The 23,152-nt window shown below is 46.3% G+C and overlaps 2 protein-coding genes across 8 annotated transcripts in view; one reads left to right on the forward strand and one right to left on the reverse strand.

Moving 5' to 3' along the window:
- ralgps1 (Ral GEF with PH domain and SH3 binding motif 1) overlaps window positions 1-23,152 on the reverse strand; it is a 172,266-nt gene that overhangs the window by 67,823 nt on the left and 81,291 nt on the right. The window lies entirely within an intron of this gene.
- angptl2b (angiopoietin-like 2b) lies at window positions 1,659-23,042 on the forward strand. Of its 2 annotated transcripts, none has more exons than XM_064354382.1 (5): window positions 1,659-2,376; window positions 9,349-10,217; window positions 18,170-18,363; window positions 20,102-20,372; window positions 21,111-23,042. In XM_064354382.1, the coding sequence occupies exons 2-5, from the start codon at window positions 9,374-9,376 to the stop codon at window positions 21,308-21,310; spliced, it is 1,509 nt and encodes a 502-aa protein (XP_064210452.1). In that variant the 5' UTR covers window positions 1,659-2,376; window positions 9,349-9,373; the 3' UTR covers window positions 21,311-23,042. The 2 variants fall into 2 exon arrangements, with proteins under 2 accessions (XP_064210452.1, XP_064210453.1); XM_064354383.1 differs by lacking the exon at window positions 1,659-2,376 and adding an exon at window positions 2,744-2,869.

The following is a 23,152-nucleotide window of genomic DNA, read 5'->3' on the forward strand; positions in this document are numbered from 1 at the left end:
ACACACAAACACACACGCATGCATACACATACTCAGAGAGGGAGATCAGAGACCCCTTCATATGACTAATTCCTTCATAACAAATTCCTCCATGAAACACACGCATGCACGCACAGGTAACAAAAAATACTGGCACAGACGCACATATGCGCACACAAGCACACACAAACAGCCACGCAAAAAAGACACAGCTATCAGATTTGGCCAACGCTACTACAGACTGAGCTACACATACATCCTGACATTAATGAGACAATCACACCAAGCAATAATGGCACACAAAGGCCTTGTTTATTGCCCTGACGACAGCGACAGGGAGGAAGGAAACAAAACAAACGTCGCGGCCGATGCTGAACAATCGATCTGCAGCCACAGTTGGGGTTCAGGGGCGCACGCGCCTGCTGGGGCCGCTGGCGCCCCGCGATTTCGCGCCGTCTGCCTTATTCCCGCCTAAACACGGTCAGAGTGCACCTTCCCCTCCGCTTCTCTCTGTGCGCGTACCCTGAAAAGCGTTAAGGTGGACAAACCCTGCTAGCGACGCTAAGTAAAAAACCCCTACTTACAATGTATTTTTTTTCCCCTCGTCTTTTACCATTACCTGAAAAAAAGAGAAATGCTTGCAATGGAGCTGCCATGGAAACGGTCAGCAGCACAGGGGTGGCGGCGGAGCGTAAAGAATAGCGGGAAGGGTCAGGCAGAGGCCTGCCCCGCTCGCTGCGCGTCACGGTTGGAGGTGACGTCAAGACGTCTCATTCGAAAAAAGGTCAAGGAATCACCACCTGTGACCCACAAACCACAAAGCCATAAAAGTTTCAGTACGCCGACTCCAGACCCAGGTCCTGACCCTCACGGAACGTCTGTCCCGGCACTTAGGACATAAATGAATGGGGCAAAGGAAACCATTTCAAAACAGTCCTTGAAAAAAAACGACGCACAAAAAAAAAAAACTAAAAACCAGGTGTTGTATTACTTTGTGAAATGAAAAAATTCACCCTTATGTAACAGGAGAGAATAACACAAACACAGGCTGTAGCCAGGTATACACAGGACCTTCCAATCCCACATGACTAATTCCTCCTTAACACTGGCAGGGATTTTTACAACTGAATTTAGTTCAGCGCCCAGAGGATTGGACAATTACGCACTAGCTAATAACTCAACCAAACCCATACTTGTTCCACAAATGAGAAAAACAAACTAAACTGAGGATGCCAGAAGGTGAGAAAAATCAAAGGCTCCAAAACTAAATACAAAGTCTGTAAATGTAAAGCTTGTTCACCATACTGCCCTCTGCAGGCGGTCCTGTGCAGCTGTACCCAGGGGCCTGTCTACAGACGCCTCTATCTTGCATATAGCCTGGCTCGGATGCATGCCTGGCTGGGTACTGACTACTGTGACATCACCTCGTTCCCTGCAATGGCTCCGGACAGAAATAGCAGTGGAGGGGAGAGGGAGAGGTGGTGTGTGTAGGGTGGGGGGCAAGGATGTGGGGTGGGTCGGGGGCTGAGGTTTGTAGGCTTGTATCTCATGCCTGTGGGTCTCCATGTGCCAGTGGGAGGAGACAGGGGAGGTTCCATCCACAACCTGACTACTTGTTGAAACTCTGTGCCAGAGCTCTTTCCTTAAGAACAGGGGAGAGAGAGAGCAAGAGAGAGAGAGAGAGACAGAGGGGGGAGAGAGAGGGAGAGAGAGAGAGAGAGAGAGAGAGAGAGAGAGAGAGAGAGAGAGAGAGAGAGAGAGAGCGCGAGAGAGAGAGAGAGAGGCCAAGTCCCGGGCCAGCTTCTTGAGAGAGAAGAGGAAGGGGGGCAAGGTTGAAAAAGACTGACTCTCTGGAGCCGCAAGGCAGATGTGATGGACTCTGTGCACAGAAAGTGACAAGATCCTTCTGTGAGGCAACAGGAAGAATCCACACCATGCTGGCACATCACAGCTTTCTGGACACAACATACCATTACGGGAACTAACTATTCTACATAAAAACTACTTTCTTTTCTTGCAGCGTGTACCATTTTTTAAATGCATTTTTCAATTGGATGTTTGTAAACATTCAAGAGCTGTACCTCAAACCTCGCAGGGAGTCTACAACTGACCTGGGACTGTGCAACAAGTCTGGCTGCCGCTGCTTTCAGAAACGGATAAAGGTGTCAGATGTCTGGAGAGGGATTCTAACAATTGACCTCTCTTAATTGACACAAAGGACGCAGAGTGACAGAGAACAGGGGGAGAAGCGAGGGAGCTGGTGAGAGAGAGAGAGTGAGAGAGAGACAAGCCGGCTTTTTGAGCTTGTGATGCCTTTCATCTAGGAGACACTTAAATCATCTCTGCCCGGACGGTCCGGGGTTTGAAAGGGACAGCGGGGGAAACCTAGATCACCTGGTAAGGAAACTGCTTCTGAAAAAAAAAAAAAAAAAAAAAGGCAAACAGCTGTAGCAATTGCACATAGCTTTACCACTACGTAACTTGATGTGCAAACTATCAATATGCTCTGTATTACCTTTAATGCTTCTACTGAAATGCTTTCCTCTCTGTATCGCTTCTTTCTTGGCTTGCATGATAGCTTAAGCAATATGTTTGCGTCTCTCCAGAGCAGCCTGGGTATTGCCGGACTTGTGCTCCCTTTGTTTTCAAGTTCCGCTCGCATGCCGAATGTTACAGGAAACTGGGAGGGAAAAGGCTTATTACCCACCCCCACTCCGCACTCCCCCCTCCCATTCCCCTCCAAGCAATTTCCTATTCTGATTACCCTGAAAGGGCTTAGCAAAGCAGTTTGGTCTGATCACGGTGGACAGGAGTCACCACAGGAGAATAGCCTGGCAGCACCTAGGGGGCTCTCTCCAAAAGCATCAGTAATGAGCTCACTCAACTGCAGGTAAACTCATTGCTTTTCACCTGGGGAGGAATTATGCTCTACATAAACTCAGATAGGACAGGCAGTCGCTGGACCGTGGCCGCCTTTGGCCTTAATGCCAGGGTCTCTCGCGCGTTAGCACAGAGTCAACGGTCAGCATCTCCTCCTCCTTGGACACAATGAAAGCAAGCAAGCAGAGAAGCCCACAACCTCTGGGCTCTTTTTATTTGTACTTGTACTGGGCAAATATCGTAGCCTCAGTGATGACCAGAACTCTTCAGTTGAGAGTGCACAGTGCCTAGAACTGCAAATGCAGGCACCAACTTACACAAAGCCCCGTGCTTTAAACAAGAGTCGATGCCCCTCTCTGCATGGGCAATGGAGAAACCCTCTCCAAAGATAAATGAAGGGTCTAATAATAGGGGGGTCTGCATGCTTCTCATTTGCATTGCTGCCGTTGCTGACAGAGCAGTGGAGAGGCCTGCCGGTATTTTGGGGGCAGGGAATCAAAGGGGGTATGGGGGAAGGGGGTACTGAGTCTCTCCTTTTGATTCCTTCAAAAAAAAGAAAGAAAGTCGTGTGATAATGGCTTTTTGATGTTAATGTCAGGAAACAGCCCCGAGCTGAAGTGGATGGAGACGAGTGTCTGTTGAATCCCCGCTTTGTCTCGGCTGCCAGCGCTGTGTTTGTGTAAGGAGGCTTTGCGAGGGACTTTCTGGGCTTATCGAAACAATTCCTGAAGCCCCCCTGCCTGTATTCCCCTCCAAGGTGACTGCCTGTCTGTAATGGAACACATGTGCCTGGACAATGCCACTCTGCAAGGCCACTGCGTGGAACAGCCAAGGCATTCAGGAGAAATATTTGAATCGGGGGTCTTTTCCTGCATCCAGGAAAGGGAAAATAAAATGAAAAAAATGAAAGGCACAGGCTGTTGAAGAGGTGTTATAGCATTTGAACTCACTCACTCTTTCTCAGCAGGCGAGGACGAGCGAGGAGTTATGGTGTCACATGAAAAGTTCACGCAAAGATACCCCTGCAAAACCAATCTGCAGTGTTTTATTTTGCTTCCATAAAATCCAGTGAATGAAAGGCCACCTAAACAAACAATTACATCACCGATGCTCTGTGGTGAACTGGAACATGCAATTTGAGAGTGGTTTGTTTTTCTTAGTTTTTTTCCCCCCTCAAACAGTACCTCAGCAGTCAGCTGCGGAGCCTTTCGGAATGGTTTACTGCCTCAGAGTTCCGTATGTGCCCAGCTGACAGTGATGGAGGTGTCGAGGTGGTAAAAGCTGTTGTCGTCTGTGAGGGAACGGGCGTGTGTGTGAGTAATGGTGAGGAGATAACGGCGCGTGTCTGGAGGTTGAGGAAGCGGAGCGGTAGAGGCTCGCGGCGCAGTGGTCTGTATTACTACAGCAGGGCAGAGAGAACGCCGCAGGGCGCTAAAGATGGTGTTCGCGTGTGACATAGGGCTGTCGTTTCCCTATCACAGCTGGGGTGCTAGAAAACAAGCCCAAACAACAGGAACAACAACAACCACAGCACACGTAGCACACCGTAAGCAAACTAAAAGCACATCGCAGGTACTGCATTTCACAATGGAATTACTTCCTGTTTACTGCTCTTTGTGACCACAGATTTGACCAAGAGGGACAGAGTTGGGTAATCGGTGTATGCTGTAGGTTGGGTGCTTCGGCAGTGCATTGTTGTCGGCCGCGACCAGTGTGGTCTTTGTCGGTCGCCGTTTGTGGCTCGCCGTAACGAGGTGACTGGGAATGCCTAGAATGTCACGCTCACACAGGGAACAAGAGGACAAGCAGATAACGACCGCGTCGCCTAGCTTCTAATTACAATCAGCCATGCAGAAAGGAAAAAACCGCTGGGTCAGACCTCACAAACAAGGTCATTCACTGAAACCAAACCAACCGAACCATTCATCCACTTAACAGACTCCCTTAATCTGGGGCGACCTGCAGTCAGGATTTTTGTATTTTACACATTTTTACAGCAAAATAATTCACTGAAGCAGATCAGCTTCAGATCCTTGCTGAGACGTACAACTGCAGTGCCCCATTGGAGATGGGAACCTGTAGCCTTTTACCATAACAAGTCAACATTGCTTACCACCACTCCACACTGCCCCACAAGAAAAAATAAGGCAAAATAATGGTACAGAACATAATCTGAATTTTATAATGGAAGGAAATCCACAAGTTTAACCAGTACTTTTAAGTTCTGTTTTGCAATTTCAGTTTGCATCTGGATCATAGCATTTGTTTCTGAATTGCTCTCTATAATGGAAGGGCACATATTTGCCCTTCTAGCCTTTGAACTGTCCTCTGTTCATCTCTGTTCAAACCTCTGTTTGTCTTCCCCAGCAAAGGTGATAAGAGATTAGTGCTTGTTGCCAATCAGTGAAAGACGGTCTACAGATGTGTGATGTCATGAGTCTTCGGGACCAAGCTGCATAGTAACCTAGAGCTCAGACTGAATTCGGAATACCCCAGTGTGTGCCAGGGTTCAAAGCCCCTATGCAGGACACGTGTTGGTCATAACGTCACCCGGGGAAGTTGCATGCTAGTACGCACCCTCCAAAATTTATGGAGGATGTTATGCCAGTGGGATGGGTGTGAAATTATGGCTTGCAATTCCAAACAGGGGGATGAAAAGAAAAACAGAGAATAAAAAGAGGCCTTTAAGAGGCTGATGAAAACACAGCTCGGAGAAATCACATCTGTCCCTGGACTACAAACTGACAGCACCCAAGAGAAAACAGTGACAGACCATTAACTTTAGTGAGAGGTGACCATTATAGTACCACCACTGGTTTTTGCCTTTTCCTCAATCCTTATTGGTTTAAAAACAACAGAAAGGGGTCTGCAGTGCCCCACTGTTGAATGTGTCTCTTAGAATATAATAATCAATTACAAAGTTTTTATTCTTTTGCTGCCGTCTTTGGTTTCAGCCCAACAGAGACGTCCAACCAAAGATGCCAAAGTTGAAGCCTCTTGATACCTTTGTCATAAAGAGCTTTCCATAGTTATCAAAAACAAAGTCAAAATGTTTCCTTAAGTTTTCATCAGAGATTGCATCTCTCTGCGGCGGTCCGCTCTGTCAGATCTTCAGAGACTGACCACAGCTCTGTAAATAACTGACATTCATAGTCCCTTGAGCCAGTTGCTTGTGTTAAATAAGAGTGGGGGGCCTGGTTAAAGAAAAAATAGATTTTTAATGTTTCGCAAAACTAAACGACCTTACATAGAAACAAACACCGCTGGTATGCCCTGCTTCACAAGTATAATGTCACTGAGGCAGTGGAAAAGGCAATAAACATGAAAGCTGCAATTTTATACCTCTATGTGGAGGCCTACAAAAAATCTAATTGCAATAAACAATAACATACAGGGTTTCAGACAGGCTGCGAATGAAAAAAGAAAAAAAGCAGCTGTGAGCCACTTGCACAAAGTGATATGGAGGCGAATCTGTGTGTTCCGAACCCAGCGATCTTCGTTCAGAAGAGAACACTCAAAAATGAACAGGCTCTCTCAGAGGGGTGGGAGAATGAGGAGCTGAGGAAAAACAGGATGGACAGAACGACAGAGAAACAAAACAGCCTATATTTCAAAAGGTTGGGCCTAGGCTATGCTGAAATTAGGATAAAAATCAAGAACTGAGTCAAGGTTCAACCGCCTTAGCAACTGAAGCTAATTTGGCTTTGTAGACTACACAACTGTTTCCTGGGCCGCTATCTGTAGCCAAATACCAACCATCACATTCTGCAGTAGCAAAGGGAGGGAAGGGAAGTCATTTTTATTGACCCAGTCTCCAGTTGGAGCTGTAGACGTTTTGGGAGTGATAATGGTTTCCTGTGTTTTTTTTGGGATAGCTCTTAGTTTGTTTTCTGTCAGCAATGTGTCTCGGTGAAAAAAATACAGAGCCAAATCCCTACTCACTAGAACACTGGCAGTCTGAGAACAGCTTCACCTCATAATGTCTGAGTCTCAACTGTCCCTATGACAATGCTCAATAAAATATTAGAAGAGAGCAGGTGGGGGCCCCATGGACACCATAGCAACATGTCCTCCTCTGTTATTTTTCAGCTCACTGCTCATTTGCCAATTACAAAGAGCGTATAGGTCCTAAAGGGAGCTCAGCCAATGGTAGGACCAGAAGGCTCTTAACTGTCCTTTTGATCTATTTCCTGGCTCTCCAAAAATAAAAGCCAGCCTAATGCAACATATTATGCTTTATCCCTACCCCCACTCTCTCTCATGTCTCCCTTTTTGTAAGCATCAGAGAGCATCACAGTCTGAGGCCTACAAGCATGGTCCGCATGGCCCCTCAGACTCCGCACGGGCCGGAGGCCGCCACGCCACGCCAGTCCTCCTCAGTGGAACACAGAGATCAGAGAGACCTGGGCTTCTCCAAGGGCCCGCGGTGAGGTGTCGCTCCCAGTTTACTCAGTAACGCGATCCGCGGCAGCTTTCGGTTAAAAGGGCCCCCTGGGGGGGGATGGGGGTACAGGGCCCTTGTTGTGCAGACACAGAAGCCACATTCTCAGCTCCCGCAGCTCCGGGTGCTAGGATCACTACTGTACATCCCATAAAAACTTGCCCCAGGTGATGTTCCAAATAATGAAAACCTGCACTTTTAAAGTTGGAATAACCAGTAACCATTAAAAAGAGAAGCAGCACTCGTGCAAAACACATGCGGTCGTTGATAATTAGCAGATGAAACTGCTTGCGAAACCCAGCTTGCACGGTGCCACCATTGCGCGCGAACACATTCTTACAGTGGGTGGGGGGCGGAGCAAAAGGGAGGAGCAGAGATGGACAGCTCCAGCAGTTCCAGTGCCCCTCAAACCAATGGACCACGGTGGAATGCAACCAGGTGAGGAGAAGCACAGCTGCGTCCTCAACGCTCCGCTGCAACGTGCCGACGCGGGGGCCTGGTCTTTCCATGACTCATCGCTAAACTTTATCAAAACATTTCCACAACGCACGGTCTGTGCCGGGACTGGAAAACGAAATACTCTGGTGTCTTTATCTGCTGTAAATGAGGGCTTTGTGCTTTGCATGCGCGCAAACATGGGAGAGACGCGCTTCCTCTCTCTTGCTCTCTGCCTCTTTGTCTGGGTGTCCGTGACAAGGCGGCAGCGGGCGATCGATCAGACGGGCGGCCGCCTCACAGTTTCCATCCTGTGGTGCAGCCAGGGCCAGCGGCTCAGTGTGGATACAGGGCTCCTTCTGAAACCACTCATGAAAATGGCTCGGGCCCAAATACGGACCAGGGCCAGTATCCCCAGCGTCAAGGCCTTGCTACACTCAGACCCGCTAAACATCATCATCAAAAATTGCCTTAGTTACCAAAGCCAGAGAGTTCGGCCTTCAGGGGGTGCTGGCTGAGCAGTGTTTTAATTGGCGGAGGGGTGGGGTCTGGCGGTGGCGGGTTTGGACGATTGGTTGGGCGTGCAGAGGTCAAACCAAAAATGCATGAGGGTGATTGATGAGCTCAGACCACGTGCCTTTTAGTGCACCGCACTAACATTATGCGCACACTTTCTGAAAAACGATTCCATACAGGGTCACAAATAAGCAGCAGTAAAAATAGATAGATGCGCAAAGAACTTATGATCTTTTCAAAAGAGAAAATGTGGTATAGCCTGAAATAGCTCCGTAGAAGTAGTACTCAGTAGAGGAAGCACTGACCCTTGTTAAAGAGTGTTAAAAACCAGGTTTGGTACAGTGCTAGATACATTCTAGAAAAGCCTAGATGAGCCAAAAGGCCTGATATCTTCATTACATTGCTTTATACTTCAACGGACCAAACAGAATGCTTCACCAATGCTGCCAGATGCTGTGCCAACTTGCCCAAATAGCAGGCTGCCAGTAAAGCTCTTCTGTTTAGTCTTCCTGAAGTTGCTATCTTCCCTCTTTTTAGAATGCCTCTTCGCGTGCCGTTTTGGAAAAAGCTCTACCCTTTGACATTCTTGTGGGATTACGTTTAATTTCCGACGTCTAAGACGGGCGTCACGGGAAACCGGAGTCGTGAGTTCAGTGCATCTCATCACAAATCAGCTCCAGAATTTAAGGGTTTTATATTCACTAATTACTTAATTAATGGCCATGAACAAAATCCTTGGGGTAGAATGTGCGTGTTCCTTTCTGGTCGCAACGGCCAAAACAACTGTGTGGAACATTCTCAGTAACTTCTCAACCATGGAATAAAACACACAAAGCTCTGGCTGAAAACTTCAGAGCAGTATCCAGACACTAACTGAGTGAGGAACAAACACTTCATAAGATTTTGTAGCCAGTCTTCAATGGAGTAAGAAATCCAATCAAAGTGCTTTAACACTGAGGTCATGCTGTAGGCTGGGCTCAATATTTGACTTGCATCCTCCTGCATTCCTGAGTTGATGTCCCCCATCGCTATTTTTCCAGCTTTCTAGCCAAGAATCGATCCCTCTTATCCATATCACTCTCTCCTTCTCTACACAGGTGAGGTCAGACAAACCCAGTTGCCATGATGCGCCCTGCAGTGGTGTTGCCGGTTCTGGTTCTGGTGTTGGCGTCGGCGCGTGGCTCCAAGGCAGAGCAGGCGCAGGAGTTCCAGAGCAGCGACGATGGCCCGGAGCGGGAGTTCCTGTACTCCGGCCGGGACAAGCGGTCGACCGACTCCGCGCAGGCCGACAAGTGCTCGTACACCTTCATCGTGCCCCAGCAGAAGGTGACGGGGGCCATCTGCGTCAACTCCAAGGAGCCGGACTCGCTGCTGGAGAACCGGGTCAACAAGCAGGAGCTGGAGCTGCTGAATGGGGAGCTCCTGAAGCAGAAGCGGCAGATCGAGACGCTCCAGCAGCTGGTGGAGGTGGACGGCGGCATCGTCAACGAGGTCAAGCTCCTGCGCAAGGAGAGCCGCAACATGAACTCGCGAGTCACGCAGCTCTACATGCAGCTGCTGCACGAGATCATCCGCAAGCGGGACAACGCGCTGGAGCTCTCCCAGCTGGAGAACCGCATCCTCAACCACACCTCCGAGATGCTGCAGCTCACCAACCGCTACAAGGACCTGGAGCACAAGTACCAGCACCTGGCCTCGCTGGCCAGCAACCAGTCCATCCTCATCGCCCAGCTGGAGGGGCACTGCCACAGGTCGCCGCCCATCGCGGTTCGCCCCGTCCCCCAGCCGCCGCTCCCGGCCTCCCCGCCAGTCGTGGCCAGGCCCTTCCATCCTCCCACCTTCACCCGCCATACCAATCAGATCACCAACGAGATCCAGAGTGATCAGAACCACAAGGCGGTGCCGCCCCCGCTTCCCACGATGCCGAGCGGCACGCACAGTCCCTCCACCTCGGACAAGCCCTCTGGTGAGTCTCCCTTTTATTGTCTTTTATTCTCCACCACTTCTCCATTCTCCATTCTTCCAACACTAATCATTTCTTCACTCTTTTTCCCATTATTTCTGTTTGGAATAAAGAGCCAGTTGGAGAACTTTAATAGACAATAGAAAATAGGCAAAAGTTTGCTGTGTGTTAGGTCATTTTTTGTTGGTAGTCTAATATATCAATATTAATTCTATGCAAGTTCAGAAGGACCTCCAGAGTTAACTATGAAATACCAAAGGGCTCAAATGGTTACTCAGCTAAAACACCAGGTCTTGGTGCATGGATATGGGATGGTGGTAGGGAACCTGACCTTTAATTTCAGGTTCAAATCCTAAATTGGGCATAGCACACAATGTAAAAAAAAATATGTCTAAATAAATGATTTCTCATATTCCTCAAGGGTTGTGTGTGAGCTGTGAAATACATTATGCACACACATTTTTTGCCAAATCCATTTGTCACAAAGACAAAATGCCACTGCCATAAATCATCCCGTTGATTCAAAGAACTTACTGGGTTTTGTAAAGTCCCACACAATTGGAGACAAGAAGAAAAGCTGACTACAATAAGGCATCTGTTTTGGCATCATTGCGCTGTATTGTATTACAGGGGCGGGTTCCCATTGGTAAGTTCGACATCACAAGCCAGTCATGTGACGAGACCGCATTGTTTCTGTCTCGACCTGAACAAAGCATATTCATTAAATAAGGAGTATCTTTGTGCTCACTAAGATGGAGATGCCAAGCCCCTCATGAGAACAAATGCAGAAGGCATATTGCTCAATGTCACCACTGTGAGACACCTACGCATTACTGCTGTGTGGACATAGTGCATTATTTGCACAGGAGTAACTGGTTCCTCATCAGTCTCCCTAATTGAGACTGTGCTGGGGAACAGCGAGATGGGATACATAAGGGATCACAGATGTGCCAGACTGATGTGTTGTTCTGTTGCCCATTAGATTACACTGTGTTCTCTGGTTTTGTGTGCTGGTAGCTGTAATCGGAAAAAGAGAGAGCACAAGATACCAAGGCTGCCTTCTTTAAATGGTCCTGCAGGGCAAGGGTTCCCAATGTGGCCTGAAACCTTATAAGTGAGGATATTTCTGCAGAGTTATGAGTTAGGGTATATTTGTATGACTGTGACCCCATATGATTGACATGTGGTGTCCAACAGGGATTTTGAGCTTGTGAAAAATGTACTGGTGTACAGCACTAGAATGTTCAGGCTGGTTAGTATTGGTGACAATGTTATGGGTAGATAATGAGTCTTTCATGCACCTCACAATCTACCACCACAATCTCTTTTCAACTACTTGTGTGGGTGTGCCAGGACACCAGCAGGGAATCACTCCTTTAAAGACCAGGCTGCCCGATGTGGAGGAATGCGCTAGTGGGCACTAGTGACACCCATTATACTCCTCTCCCACAGCTCGATGATGCTTAATTCTTCATTATGAATACAGAATCACAGAGAGAAATTTAGGTGCAAAATGTGATTCATCAATGAAACAGGCCTTTCTGCAAATCCAACAATAACACAGAGCTTCATTTTGAGCCTCCACCACTGTTGCCAAGACATCCTAGGAAATACAGTATGTGATCATTGATTTCCGTAGCATCACGTTCCAAGTTCCTTCCCCACAAGTCATGGATCCACTTACATTACAAGATTGTGCCACCCAGTGCATAAATCACAAGCTATTTTAACAATCTCGGCTGAATTGGTGGAGATTTGGGAGCTGGGCAACAGCTAATCTTTCCAGGTCCCCCAACCCACCCTCTTTTTTCCTCTTTCATTTCCACTCTTAGAATTTTTTTCATGGGGTAGACTTTTTCCCCCTTTTGAAATTCCAATCCAGGCAAGATTACCATTGCCCTTGTAAGCATTTGACTTGTGCACTGCTTCAGAGCATAACCTCTGCAAGACCACCAGCGGACGGTGGTGGCAATGCTTCAGCAAGGGACACCAGACGGAAGCCTCTACTCACGCACACAAGGCCGCCGCGTGCACATAGGCGTTTCTCTCTACGCCCGGGGCGGGCTCGGCTGCTTGTCGGACAAAGGGAAGTTAATACGCAATTTCATGCTCAATTCCACCTTCACAAAGATAGCGCGGGAACTGAGATTACCGCCGTTCATGGGACCAACCCACAGGAGAGGAAAAGAGGAAGGCAAGGAAACACTCTCCCATAAGCCCTGAATAATCAGCATGAGGCTTACCACAACAAGCCAGGCGCTGCCAAGGTAACTAAAATCTGCTTACTAATCATAGTTTAAGCACGTATAACAATTTCAAAATATTCTTTATATTAATAAAATAATACAGCCAAACCAGCTGGGACCTTTACAAAACAAATTGCTGGGGTATTTTTCCGAATGTGCTCAAATCAATTAAGAGCACGTTCAAATTTCCACAAGCAGGGATTTTTCATACAGCAAGACGTGTGACATTTCCAAATGCAGCTCTTGTCCAAAGCAAATATCTCTCCCTCTTTCCTCTCCTATATTAGCCCTTAATATACATGAAGAGACTGAAACATTAGTAATACCGAATGAAAATGACATTTTAATCATCACCCCTCAGTCTGTTTTCCCCAAAGAGTACAGTACTCTGTGTTGTGCGCTTTGGATGCTATGCATGTTAAACACATTTACAGAGCTGTGCTCAAGAACGGCTAGAGAATGACAGGTTATATAAGCTCCGCTGCAGGAGCGTGAGAGAGAAAGATAAATGAGAGATTGAAAAATAATTATTTACTGTATTACCGTTTCTCAGTTTCTCATAGTTTCTTTGGCAACGCAAATGCAAATACAGGGAATTAATTGAATTTAACTGTAAGAGAGGGATGGGGTCCAGGAGAGAAGGAACAAAATAGAAAGAAAGATGTGAACCTTGCGCCAGTGAAGGCCTGTGGAAAGCACAACAGGTCAACGGGCCAGCTTTAGACCCCCAATATTATTGTAACGGTGAATTTTTCTCATATCTCTCTAACTCCTCTAACCAATCAGAGCTGAAATAAAATCCTCCCTCCCACCCAATCCGTCTCTGTCTGCACGGTATAATAATCTCACTCCCTCTTTCCCTTGCAGCCTGCATAGCACCCCATCCTTCACTGCCTCACACTACCCTGTCTCCTTTTATTTCCATTGCACTCACAGTGATCTCCTAAGAATCCAACTGATTCCACAATCAGGCTATAGATAAGGAGGAGTGATAGCGTAAATACTAATGTCATTACATTTTAACCCCTTCATGCACATGACAAATCTTGCCAATCCTTTCCCATTTTGGTGGTGGCTTTCTAAGTCCCTGTGATGTGAGAATCTCAGGAACTTGGAAAATAGCTTATATGAATCAAAACACTTGTACCATTTACTAACTTTTACTATTCATAATTTAGGTGGAAATAAAGTGTCACAAATGCAATTATCTTGGCAAAAATGCTAAAAGTTTAGTTTGAAATTTGAGAATACTGAGAGATCACATACATAAAACCGGTAAAACTATAAATGTCCTGGATCATAAACTCCTTGACCGCACGTATGCAAAATCCAGAGTGATATATGTAAATACTAAATATATATGAAGAAAAAATTAAGTAGTGTACCCGGGTATCCCTTAGTGTCCCTCAATCGATCCAGAAGGACATTGCATAATTACACAAGAATTCCTCTTGTTCATTCTTCTATTCAGGTAATTGAAAGCAATGGAGTTCTAGAACACCGGCTTAAAAAAGAAAAAAAAAAATATAATACTGACTCTTTAAAGGATTAATAAACACTCACACATCATGACTCTGCACAATGGCTCATGCAAGTGCATTTCAATACGTCAACTAGCATTCAGCAGCTGAACTGGAATCAGAATCAGCAGCATGACGAGAGGAATTGTTCATGATTCATAAGTTTGTTCTGATTGCAGCAGATTGGTAGTGTGGTTAAGGAAACAAATTGTAATACTGTCTGAAAACTGCAGGTCTGGTTCTCAGGTGGGGCACTGCCATTGCACCCTCAGGCAAAATACCTGAATTAATTTAGTAAATTGCTTTAGTAAGCTGGATATAGGGATAATATGTACAACCTCAACAACATGCATTTTACAAAAACTGGCTAAGTCATCTGCCAATCAAATAAACACAATACTGTTATTATCGTGTTATTATTCTATTAAATGGCTTTACTGCTGTAACTATTTACAGCATTTTCTCACCATCTGCTGACTTAATCCCTCAAAATCCCTCAAAACTACAGACAAATTTAGCAAATCGAACAAGTCAGTCCATGTTGTTTATGTAACGCCCACATGATGTAACAGAGCACTGTGGGTCGCAGTCCAACCCCCATGTTATGGATCTGAATGTAAAGAGTGATTCAGACAGATTATAGCAACAAATCAAAGTACTGCTAGTCAGTTGGTTTGTAACACATTTTTTGTCCTCACCATTCGTGAGAATGACTCATCAATCAACACTGGACCCTGGTACTAACTGACACTAATCCCTGGCATGTGACAATGCCAAGTCCCCGGTATTTCCAGTACCATCCAATGATTGGGATTCTTGGAAGGGGTTCAAAGCTGCTCCATGCCAGAACAGATGAGGTACGCGGGCTGCGCCTCGGACATTCCCGAATTTTGTCAGATTCCCAAACCTCTCGCTCTTCTGCTAAATCGGCAGCTCAAAACGCAGCAGGCGCAAATGAAATTAACAAAGCGACATGACGTTCTGTGACCCTGGTGTGACCCAACGCAGGGCCTCGCTAAGAGATTACCCATTCTTCCTACTGAAGATTCACTAACACCAGAAATTTCCCAATCCTTAAAATAAACTAGCGTAAGCCATAATTAGCTATAATGATTACAATATTACAAATGACATGTAACCTGAACAGGCATTTAAGGATCTGCAAAGAATGAAACATCAGCTTACAGACCTGCTCTGGCATTACAGAACCACTTACATCAGAGAAGAAACAAAGAAATCCTTTCCTTCTGTGCACACACCCACAAAGGGAAGGGACAGGAGGTCTCAAAGGCCACCAAGACTGGAAACCCACTACATCAGAAGCTCTGAAATACTGACTTTTACGTTACAGCAAAAGTCACATCTACCGGTAGCTGCGACACCTTTATAAAGTTGCTTACAGATGAAGTAAAACAAACGCAGGTGCCGTGAGTCAGAGACACAGATTGAAAGACAGCTTGTGTTACAGTAGTTCAGTAGTTCAGCGATTTGCAGGAGACAACCTCATTAACGACCCCCGCCTGCCCCCCCCTACCTAATCAGCCGTGTCATCCACTTTATTCACAACAGGATCAGGACAGATTTTACATTTGAGATCTGCACAACTGGCCCAGCCAATTTCGCACCGCACAGAACAGAGTCGGTGGAAACAGAGGCAGAACACAGCTCTTCCCAAATTTGAAAGGTGTGGGGGTATTTGAAACTCGGCAAATGGTACCCCTTTTGTTCCTTGCAGCTCAGAAGGGTTCCTTCACACTGTGATTCCATGAGACAAAAAAAAAACAGAAGTACTGTGATCACTCCAGCGACAGGATTAACTGACAGGTAGTTGAGCGGTGTGCCACGTAAACACGTTTGATTCTGTCATCAGACTTCAAATTCAGGACTCCCGAGTCCACTCCTCAGAGGGAAAAAGCAAGACGAAAAACAAACAACTCATTAATGAATGGATCCATGCATTAAGCTCCAGTACAAGGCCATTAGGACTTTGAGTAAATTAGAGGAAATTGCACTTCTTCAGACTACTTCTTGAAACTATTTAGGCTGCTGGACGCAACCCTTTTCTCAAAGTGCACCTTGTTCACTTATTTCAAAGCATTTACGGGGTGCTTATTTATAGCCGGGCATTCCCGCTTTTGCGTAATGACAGGGAGCTCGGGGCGGAAACGGCAGCTTTATTTCTCCGGTTTTATTCGAACTGGAGCTGGCACGCGCTGACAGAGGCGCTCCGTGTCGTGCAGTTACCGGCGAGAGGAGGCTGGCACGCCGACGCCGTGCCACACCGCCCGCGTATCTCGCTCAGGGGGTCTCTCTTTTACAACCGAGCCTGACACGCGTCTGGGAGAGAGAGCTTTCCTGACACGGTAAACCGCAGCACCCTCAATGGTGTTCTTAACGGTTGGTATCTCAGATTATGGCAGGACACAGTAGTGCCAAAAACAGTAATGTCCAGTAGGGAGGACAGAGAAATATCTTACAAAAAACACCGCTTTGGGACAGCGGGATGGAAAAACCACGACATTGCCGAGTTTACACATTAACATGGCGTGACTCCCATCTTTCATCTGGAGAAATCGACGAAACTTAAATCTGATTTACAACCTTGAAATACCATTTAAATCTCTGTGTTTTTGGTCTGGGCTCAGAAATCCACAGGAATTGACTTCTCGGTGGAGAATTAAAATACGATCTTTCCCTTTTTATGGTTGGAAGCCTGTTCATTGATGATTTTTGACCATCACAGTCTTTTATTATTCATTGGCTGATACGATCTCTGCAGATGTGATATTACCATATGGAAAAATTTTGAAAAGCGCTATAGGTGAAAAAAAAACAACCTGAATGGCATTGTTCTTGCAATAAAAGAATAAGACTACTGGAAAAGTACACTTTGTACTCAATACCATATACAGTAATGTAAAACCATTAGCTGAATATGCAGGAGTCTAACCCAAGAAGGTGACAGCAATCTAAAGAAAGGTAAATATGGGCTGTTGGTTGGAATATCCAGTTATCTACTTAATAGTCCATATGTGTAGTAACACACCCCATGGTAACCTTGAATGTACCAGGTTTGAATGTGGCCAGCAGCCCAGCAGCTGAAATGCATAGCTGGTCTTAGCACTGCTGACGCCCATGTTGTGTGATACCTACTCCCCCCACTAACTGGGTGGATTGGGTCTGCCTGTGCCAATCGCATCAGCTCTGTCCTCTGATGTAACAGCTGTGCAGCTTGACTGCAGTGGAATGAGGATGTAGAGAAGCACCTTCCAGCTCCTGCGACTCAAGACGTCGCAATGACGGGACAGCCTGCAGTTACTACTGGTCACTCAAAATTGTGAAGGAAAAAGTCTGTAACAGACCTTGTCCACTTGCCCCCGAGCCTCTCGAACATTGGGGATGTTACAAGAGAGGGCGGTAACGGACTTCCAAATATGACCGTGGTTACGCAGCGGGAATAAGAAACCCGAGCGCGAGAGGGCTTTCCGTAATGGCGCGAGCAGCCTCCGGGTTTTCCGAACGCGCCACGGAGCTTCGCTCGGGGAGCTGTAGAGTGCCTGCTGTTACACTCATCCATCGGCTACCGTTCCATTAATCAGTAACCGGGCCTCCCTCCCGCCCCATGCCAGTGCTGTTCTTGGCCCCGGCGGCCGTCGGCAATTTCCACAGCGGGAGCGGTGGCCAAAGACAATCCCGGCTTTTCCTCTGAAGGTTTTTCCAGTCGGGGAAGGGGAGCGCTGAGAGCGGGAGGTCGGGGAGGCCGCTGGGAGAAACTGGAGGAGCCCCTGCTCTCAGGAGGCCCTGAGGTCCTGGCATGGCAGGCCTGTCCATCACTAATCGGGGCGGGGGAGGACGGGGGGGGAAGACGGCTGTGTGAGCATCCTGGGAAGGTCCTGTGTTAGCATAGCACATGTTACTCAGTGGAGCAGCTCACGCTAAGTGCTTGTATCCGGTCCGGACATGGGAGAATGTGGAGGTTTCATGAGGACATTTTTTGTTTCAAACTTCTACAGGAAATACAATACAAGGCTAATATGCTTCTTCATAGAGGTCAGAAAGCACAGGGTTTTACCTTAAATCAATAAATCAATTACAGTCCTCAACTGCATGACTTGATGGCTTGACCTGACTTGGAGGTGAGTGGCTGTGTGGCCAAGACTCTCACCCTGAATCACCCCTCCGCCCACAGGGCCATTTAAGGACTGCCTGCAGGCACTGGAGGAGGGTCACACCACCAGCGGGATGTACCTGGTGAAGCCGGAGAACGCCAACCGGCTGATGCAGGCATGGTGTGACCAGAGGCACGACCCCGGCGGCTGGACTGTCATCCAGAGGAGGCAGGACGGATCAGTCAACTTCTTCAGGAACTGGGAGACGTACAAGGTAAACCCCACCCCTCACCTCTCCCCCTTCCCACAGCACCAGTGATGATACAGGACAGGGCAGAAATGGATAAGTGGTGAGTTCAAGCTCTGGTAGCTTTTCTGGCTCGCTGATGCACTGCAAGGCTGGATGGATGACTGTAAAGTCACACTAGACAAGGCTGCCAACTCAAAAAGTACACATCGTATTCAAAATGCGAGCTTAAAAACAGTGGTTATAAAACACGTACGTGCGAATTACAAATTTTCCCTTGGAACACACCTGCGTTGGCAACCAACAATAGGATGCAGTCACCGTCGGCTAAATCCCCACAGTAAATCACAGCCGCATAAGAGAGCGGTACACTGCAGCTCCTTGATGTGTGTGAGTTATGTCTTGTTTCAGCGAGGGCTAACGGAGCCGAGCGGGTTATGAATGAGGGAACTGTTGCTGCATGGTGGCCCTCTGCGGTGGTCGTGGCGTCTAGGTCGGCTTGCTAGCCGACGCGGTATGCGGTGGGTTTGCGCCTGTCGCTCACCCACGTGTGACTCATAACAGCCACGTGAGTCTGTGCCTGTTGGATTTGTCTACCTAACAGAGCTCGTGTTGGAAGAATAGGAAACATATGTCAGAGGAGAGGTTGTCATACTAGACCCCAGTGAAATAAGGCAATTCCAAGAGGCTACTAGATCTCAAACAAGCACAAATAAGTCACCCAAGCAAAGTTGTAGCTTGGCTTCCTTGGGGAAACATAAAAAATGTTCAGCAACACATTTCAAATCTTTCCCATAAACACTTCTAAGTGTTGTCGTTTAAAAATACGCTGTTTACAAAAAACAACTCAATGCGTACTGGAATTTTTATGGTCAGTAAACAGACACTGCAATACTAGATGCCGCCAATGAACGGATGGCTTTATAAGTGTAGAAACATTTAACGTGTTTTCAAGCTATAAATGGAAAAAAACAAATATGAATTAGAAATAAATAAAAAAAGTGAAATTTTTTATATACTTTCAAGACTTATGCCCTTTGACACAGATGGAAGAAATAGTTTTGTTGCAATTCTTTCCAAGAACGTAACGAGAACTTTCCAGTTCCCTGACGATGCACCTTAAAACATGTGGGAGTCAGAAAATACAAGTACACAACAGGCAAATAGGAGCTCCCCATTATTGAAACCACGTGCAGGGGTAATGGAATCCATAGCACAGGGAAAAGGTTTACAGTAGAGAGACCCGTCTTACATAAATCCTGCAATTACGTCTCAGGGAATTATTGGTTTTTTTTTTTTACTCAACACGGCAAGGTTCATGGATTATGTTTTATATATCCTAGACAGGAAAAATGTGTGCTTTGGCAATTCAATCCACCCCTCCCACGGCAATAGGTGGGAAATCCAGTGTGCGGCTGCAAATCTGACTTCAACCAAACGTAATGCCTTCTTCTGGTTTTCAATTTAAAACACTTACCGATAACAGCCCAAAATGTTCAGCACATATTAGGCTGTGTGAGTCACCACTGCCATTCACTGTAAAGCCTTTCGAGATCACAAGATAAAAAGGTGCTACATTAATGCCGATCAGCTGCTCAGTGCATGTGTAGCCCAGCTGCTGAACTTCAGGGTAAAAATGAGCAGCTGATCAGTGTAACCCCTCCAAAACTGACAGCTGATCTTTTCCAATTCAGAAAAGTACAAAAAAGGGAAGGAAAAGTGGTAGCTGTACCGCCTTAACAGTATTCCGTCTCACTCCCCACAGCAAGGATTTGGGAACATCGACGGCGAGTATTGGCTGGGCCTGGACAACATCTACTGGCTGACCAATCAGGGGAACTACAAGCTGCTGGTGACGCTGGAGGACTGGTCTGGCAGGAAGGTTTTTGCTGAGTACGCGAGCTTCCGGGTGGAGTCCGAGGCAGAGTTCTACAAGCTGAGGGTGGGCCGCTACCATGGCAACGCAGGCGACTCCCTCACCTGGCACAACGGGAAGCAGTTCACCACCCTGGACAGGGATCACGACGTGTACACAGGTGACTTACTTGCACTACAGGCTGCTGCAACCTCAGTACACCTTTTCATTGTCCTACAGAGTTAGAGTATAACTGGGCCACCCAGCTTGCCTGAAATGCTCCATATAATCTCAGTTCTTGCTGTATTAGCCTAGTGCAAAGACAACGCAATTGCTCTTTTTGTACATTAAATTTCACCCTGATGTAACAGGGTGAGAGCAGCCTTTTTCGAAGGCGCCGGTGAAAGTCAATCGGCAAAAAACTCCCAAATGAAGGAGAAATCCTCAATTTGAAACGTGGGTGCCCAACTGAGGCCAAACACCTCAAAATTGATAAAAATGAACAGAAATAGCCCACCCCCGTCAGCCCCACACAAATCACTGCATATCAGCAGAAATGTAAAACACATTGGAGCGAGTCTACTTTGTTTAGTCTCGTCTCCGGCATTGATTACAAGCAATTGACCACTGCTCTGGGCCATGGAAATGTTGAACAATGTAAAAACAAGTAACCAACCATGACATACTGTAAGCTGCACCAAATAGCACACTGACTGCCCTTACACTAAGCCTCCTGAATTTCCTCCCCCTGCCACAGTGCATGCATACACACAAACAGCAACAGAATCAGGTTGCCATTACAATCCAAAGAGCAGCAAGTGAGGAGGCATCTTAAGAAATGGTAGCAAAACAACCAAGTGCAGTTGGATTTGTTCAGTGGGATCTGACTGACCCTCATTGTTTTTTCTCGTCCTCCCAGGTAACTGTGCCCATTACCAAAAAGGCGGTTGGTGGTACAACTCCTGCGCCCACTCCAACCTCAACGGTGTGTGGTACCGCGGAGGGCACTACCGAAGCCGCTATCAGGACGGGGTCTACTGGGCGGAGTTCCGAGGCGGGGCCTACTCCCTAAAGAAAGTGGTCATGATGATCCGGCCCAACCCCAACACGTTTCATTAAAAGCCACCACGCAAGAGACGAAAACCAAAAGCCGACAGTTTTAATGTGGCTTTTTCCCCCTCGGCTGACTCATCAAAAAGTGCAATCCATACCATTTCTGAGCTATCCATTGTTGCTTCGTATTTTCACGTTTTGTTTTTTTTATGTTTCTTTTTTTTGTTGCGAGCATGTAACTGTAGATAACATGGTGTGAAAAAGTGCAATCACCTTGCTGGGGGTTACAAAGACAAGCACATTCTCCTGGCTTTAGCGCCCTCTAGCAGGACACCAAGGACATCTCAGAAAAGAGCAACTACTGTAGGAGAGGTGCTTTTTGATTGGATGGGAGGCCTTGCCTGACTTCAGTGGAACACTTCATACACGTTGACAGCTGAGAGGCAACAGATATTCTTTCTTTGCAATTTTATTTTTCCCCCCAATTTTTTTGCTGGGTCCCCCTGGAGTGAGCAGTGTTTGTTTTATGTATAAATGCAAAAGTAAAGCCATTCTTCCACAACATTTTTAAAAAAATCCCTCTGTAAATCTAAACAATGTGTGAAAATCAGAAATACTTGAGGCATCAAGAGTTTTAAGAGTTTGGTGTTTGCCAACAAATAACAAGAAGCAATTTGCATGCTTTTGTCCCAAAACAATATGCAGTACAGCTTAGCAGTAGCACAGTCCTGAGCCAGCAGTGTTATTGTGTACTCCTGACATGTACACTATTGCGTTACATAATTCTTTGGAAAAAGAAAAAAAAAAAAAAAACGACACAGGAAGTTGTATCCAGTGAAGCTTAGTAAGTCTTTATTTTAAGGGAAGTTAGTTTCTTAGATACTGCTAAACAGAATAGTTCTCATGCTCATCTGGATGATTTGACTATTTATTTGGAGATATCTAGTGATTCCAATGGTTCCTAAAACACATCTCGATATATAAGTATCTATTAGACTAGCCATTAACCTGCTACATTAATCAGTGGATGAGAGTTGAGTAATGTCTGCTTTGTATAACTGTCTTGGAGTGACTCCTGAAATAGGGTTTGGGGTTAGGCAGCTATGCTGAATGCTGCTGAAGCCTACATCTTGGAAAAATGATATTCAATGCCTGTTGGGATGGCAGATCAAACAGCAATCCCAAGATTTGTCTCAGTACAAATGCTGCACAATCAAGCTGATTATGTTCTTGGCAAAAGTATTTTGCTTAGAAATTTCAACAGGACGTAGCACAGGATTTTTTTTAAAGAGCGGGCTAAGTTAATGTCTCTATAGAAGTCTCTATAGAAACAAAAAACAGGGCAAGTCTTTTCAAGCAAATATACAATATTCAAATATTTCATTGGTATGGCTTCAATGGTTGAGGAAACTGGCCAAACTTTCTGGATTGAAACTGGGCTGACTATTTATCATGAGCAAAGAAATCAAATATTAATCCTTACGGTCTTCTGTAGCCACTAGCTGACCTCTTTATTGAAGTATGAAAACCTTGTGATAAAGGGTTAACACTCTTACCAGTGGGAATGTCCAAAATGGTTCTGTTTCAGTTGGTCACGTTACAACTCAGTCTCAGCAAGCATCACTCACTGTGATGCATTGTATGTACTGTATAAATTAATTGTTGGTATCATGTGGAGATCCAACATGTCTTTTTTTGTACATAAAAGTCATGTCGATAAAGTATTTTGTAATATAATGTATCAAACCTCCCATGCATTACCAGACTGTTGCAATAAACTATGTACAGCCACAGTTAAGCGACGCCCCTCATTGCAAGATTGCCTGCAGGTGCTGAAAGGCAGCCAATGGGTGCTTCACCCGCCATGACTCATTGCTTTCACTTGGGACCGAAGAGGAAGAACACAAG

This window comes from Anguilla rostrata, chromosome 10 (genome assembly GCF_018555375.3).
Source record: "Anguilla rostrata isolate EN2019 chromosome 10, ASM1855537v3, whole genome shotgun sequence".
Classification (NCBI taxonomy): domain Eukaryota; kingdom Metazoa; phylum Chordata; class Actinopteri; order Anguilliformes; family Anguillidae; genus Anguilla; species Anguilla rostrata.

What these genes read in the sequence shown, in the direction of transcription:
- angptl2b (XM_064354382.1), top strand. Translation starts at nt 9,374, where the DNA reads ATGATGCGCCCTGCAGTGGTGTTGCCGGTTCTGGTTCTGGTGTTGGCG. An exon ending in GGAACTGGGAGACGTACAAG is followed by an intron (nt 18,364 to 20,101) that starts GTAAACCCCACC and finishes CACTCCCCACAG; the next exon opens with CAAGGATTTGGGAACATCGA. An exon ending in GGATCACGACGTGTACACAG is followed by an intron (nt 20,373 to 21,110) that starts GTGACTTACTTG and finishes TCGTCCTCCCAG; the next exon opens with GTAACTGTGCCCATTACCAA.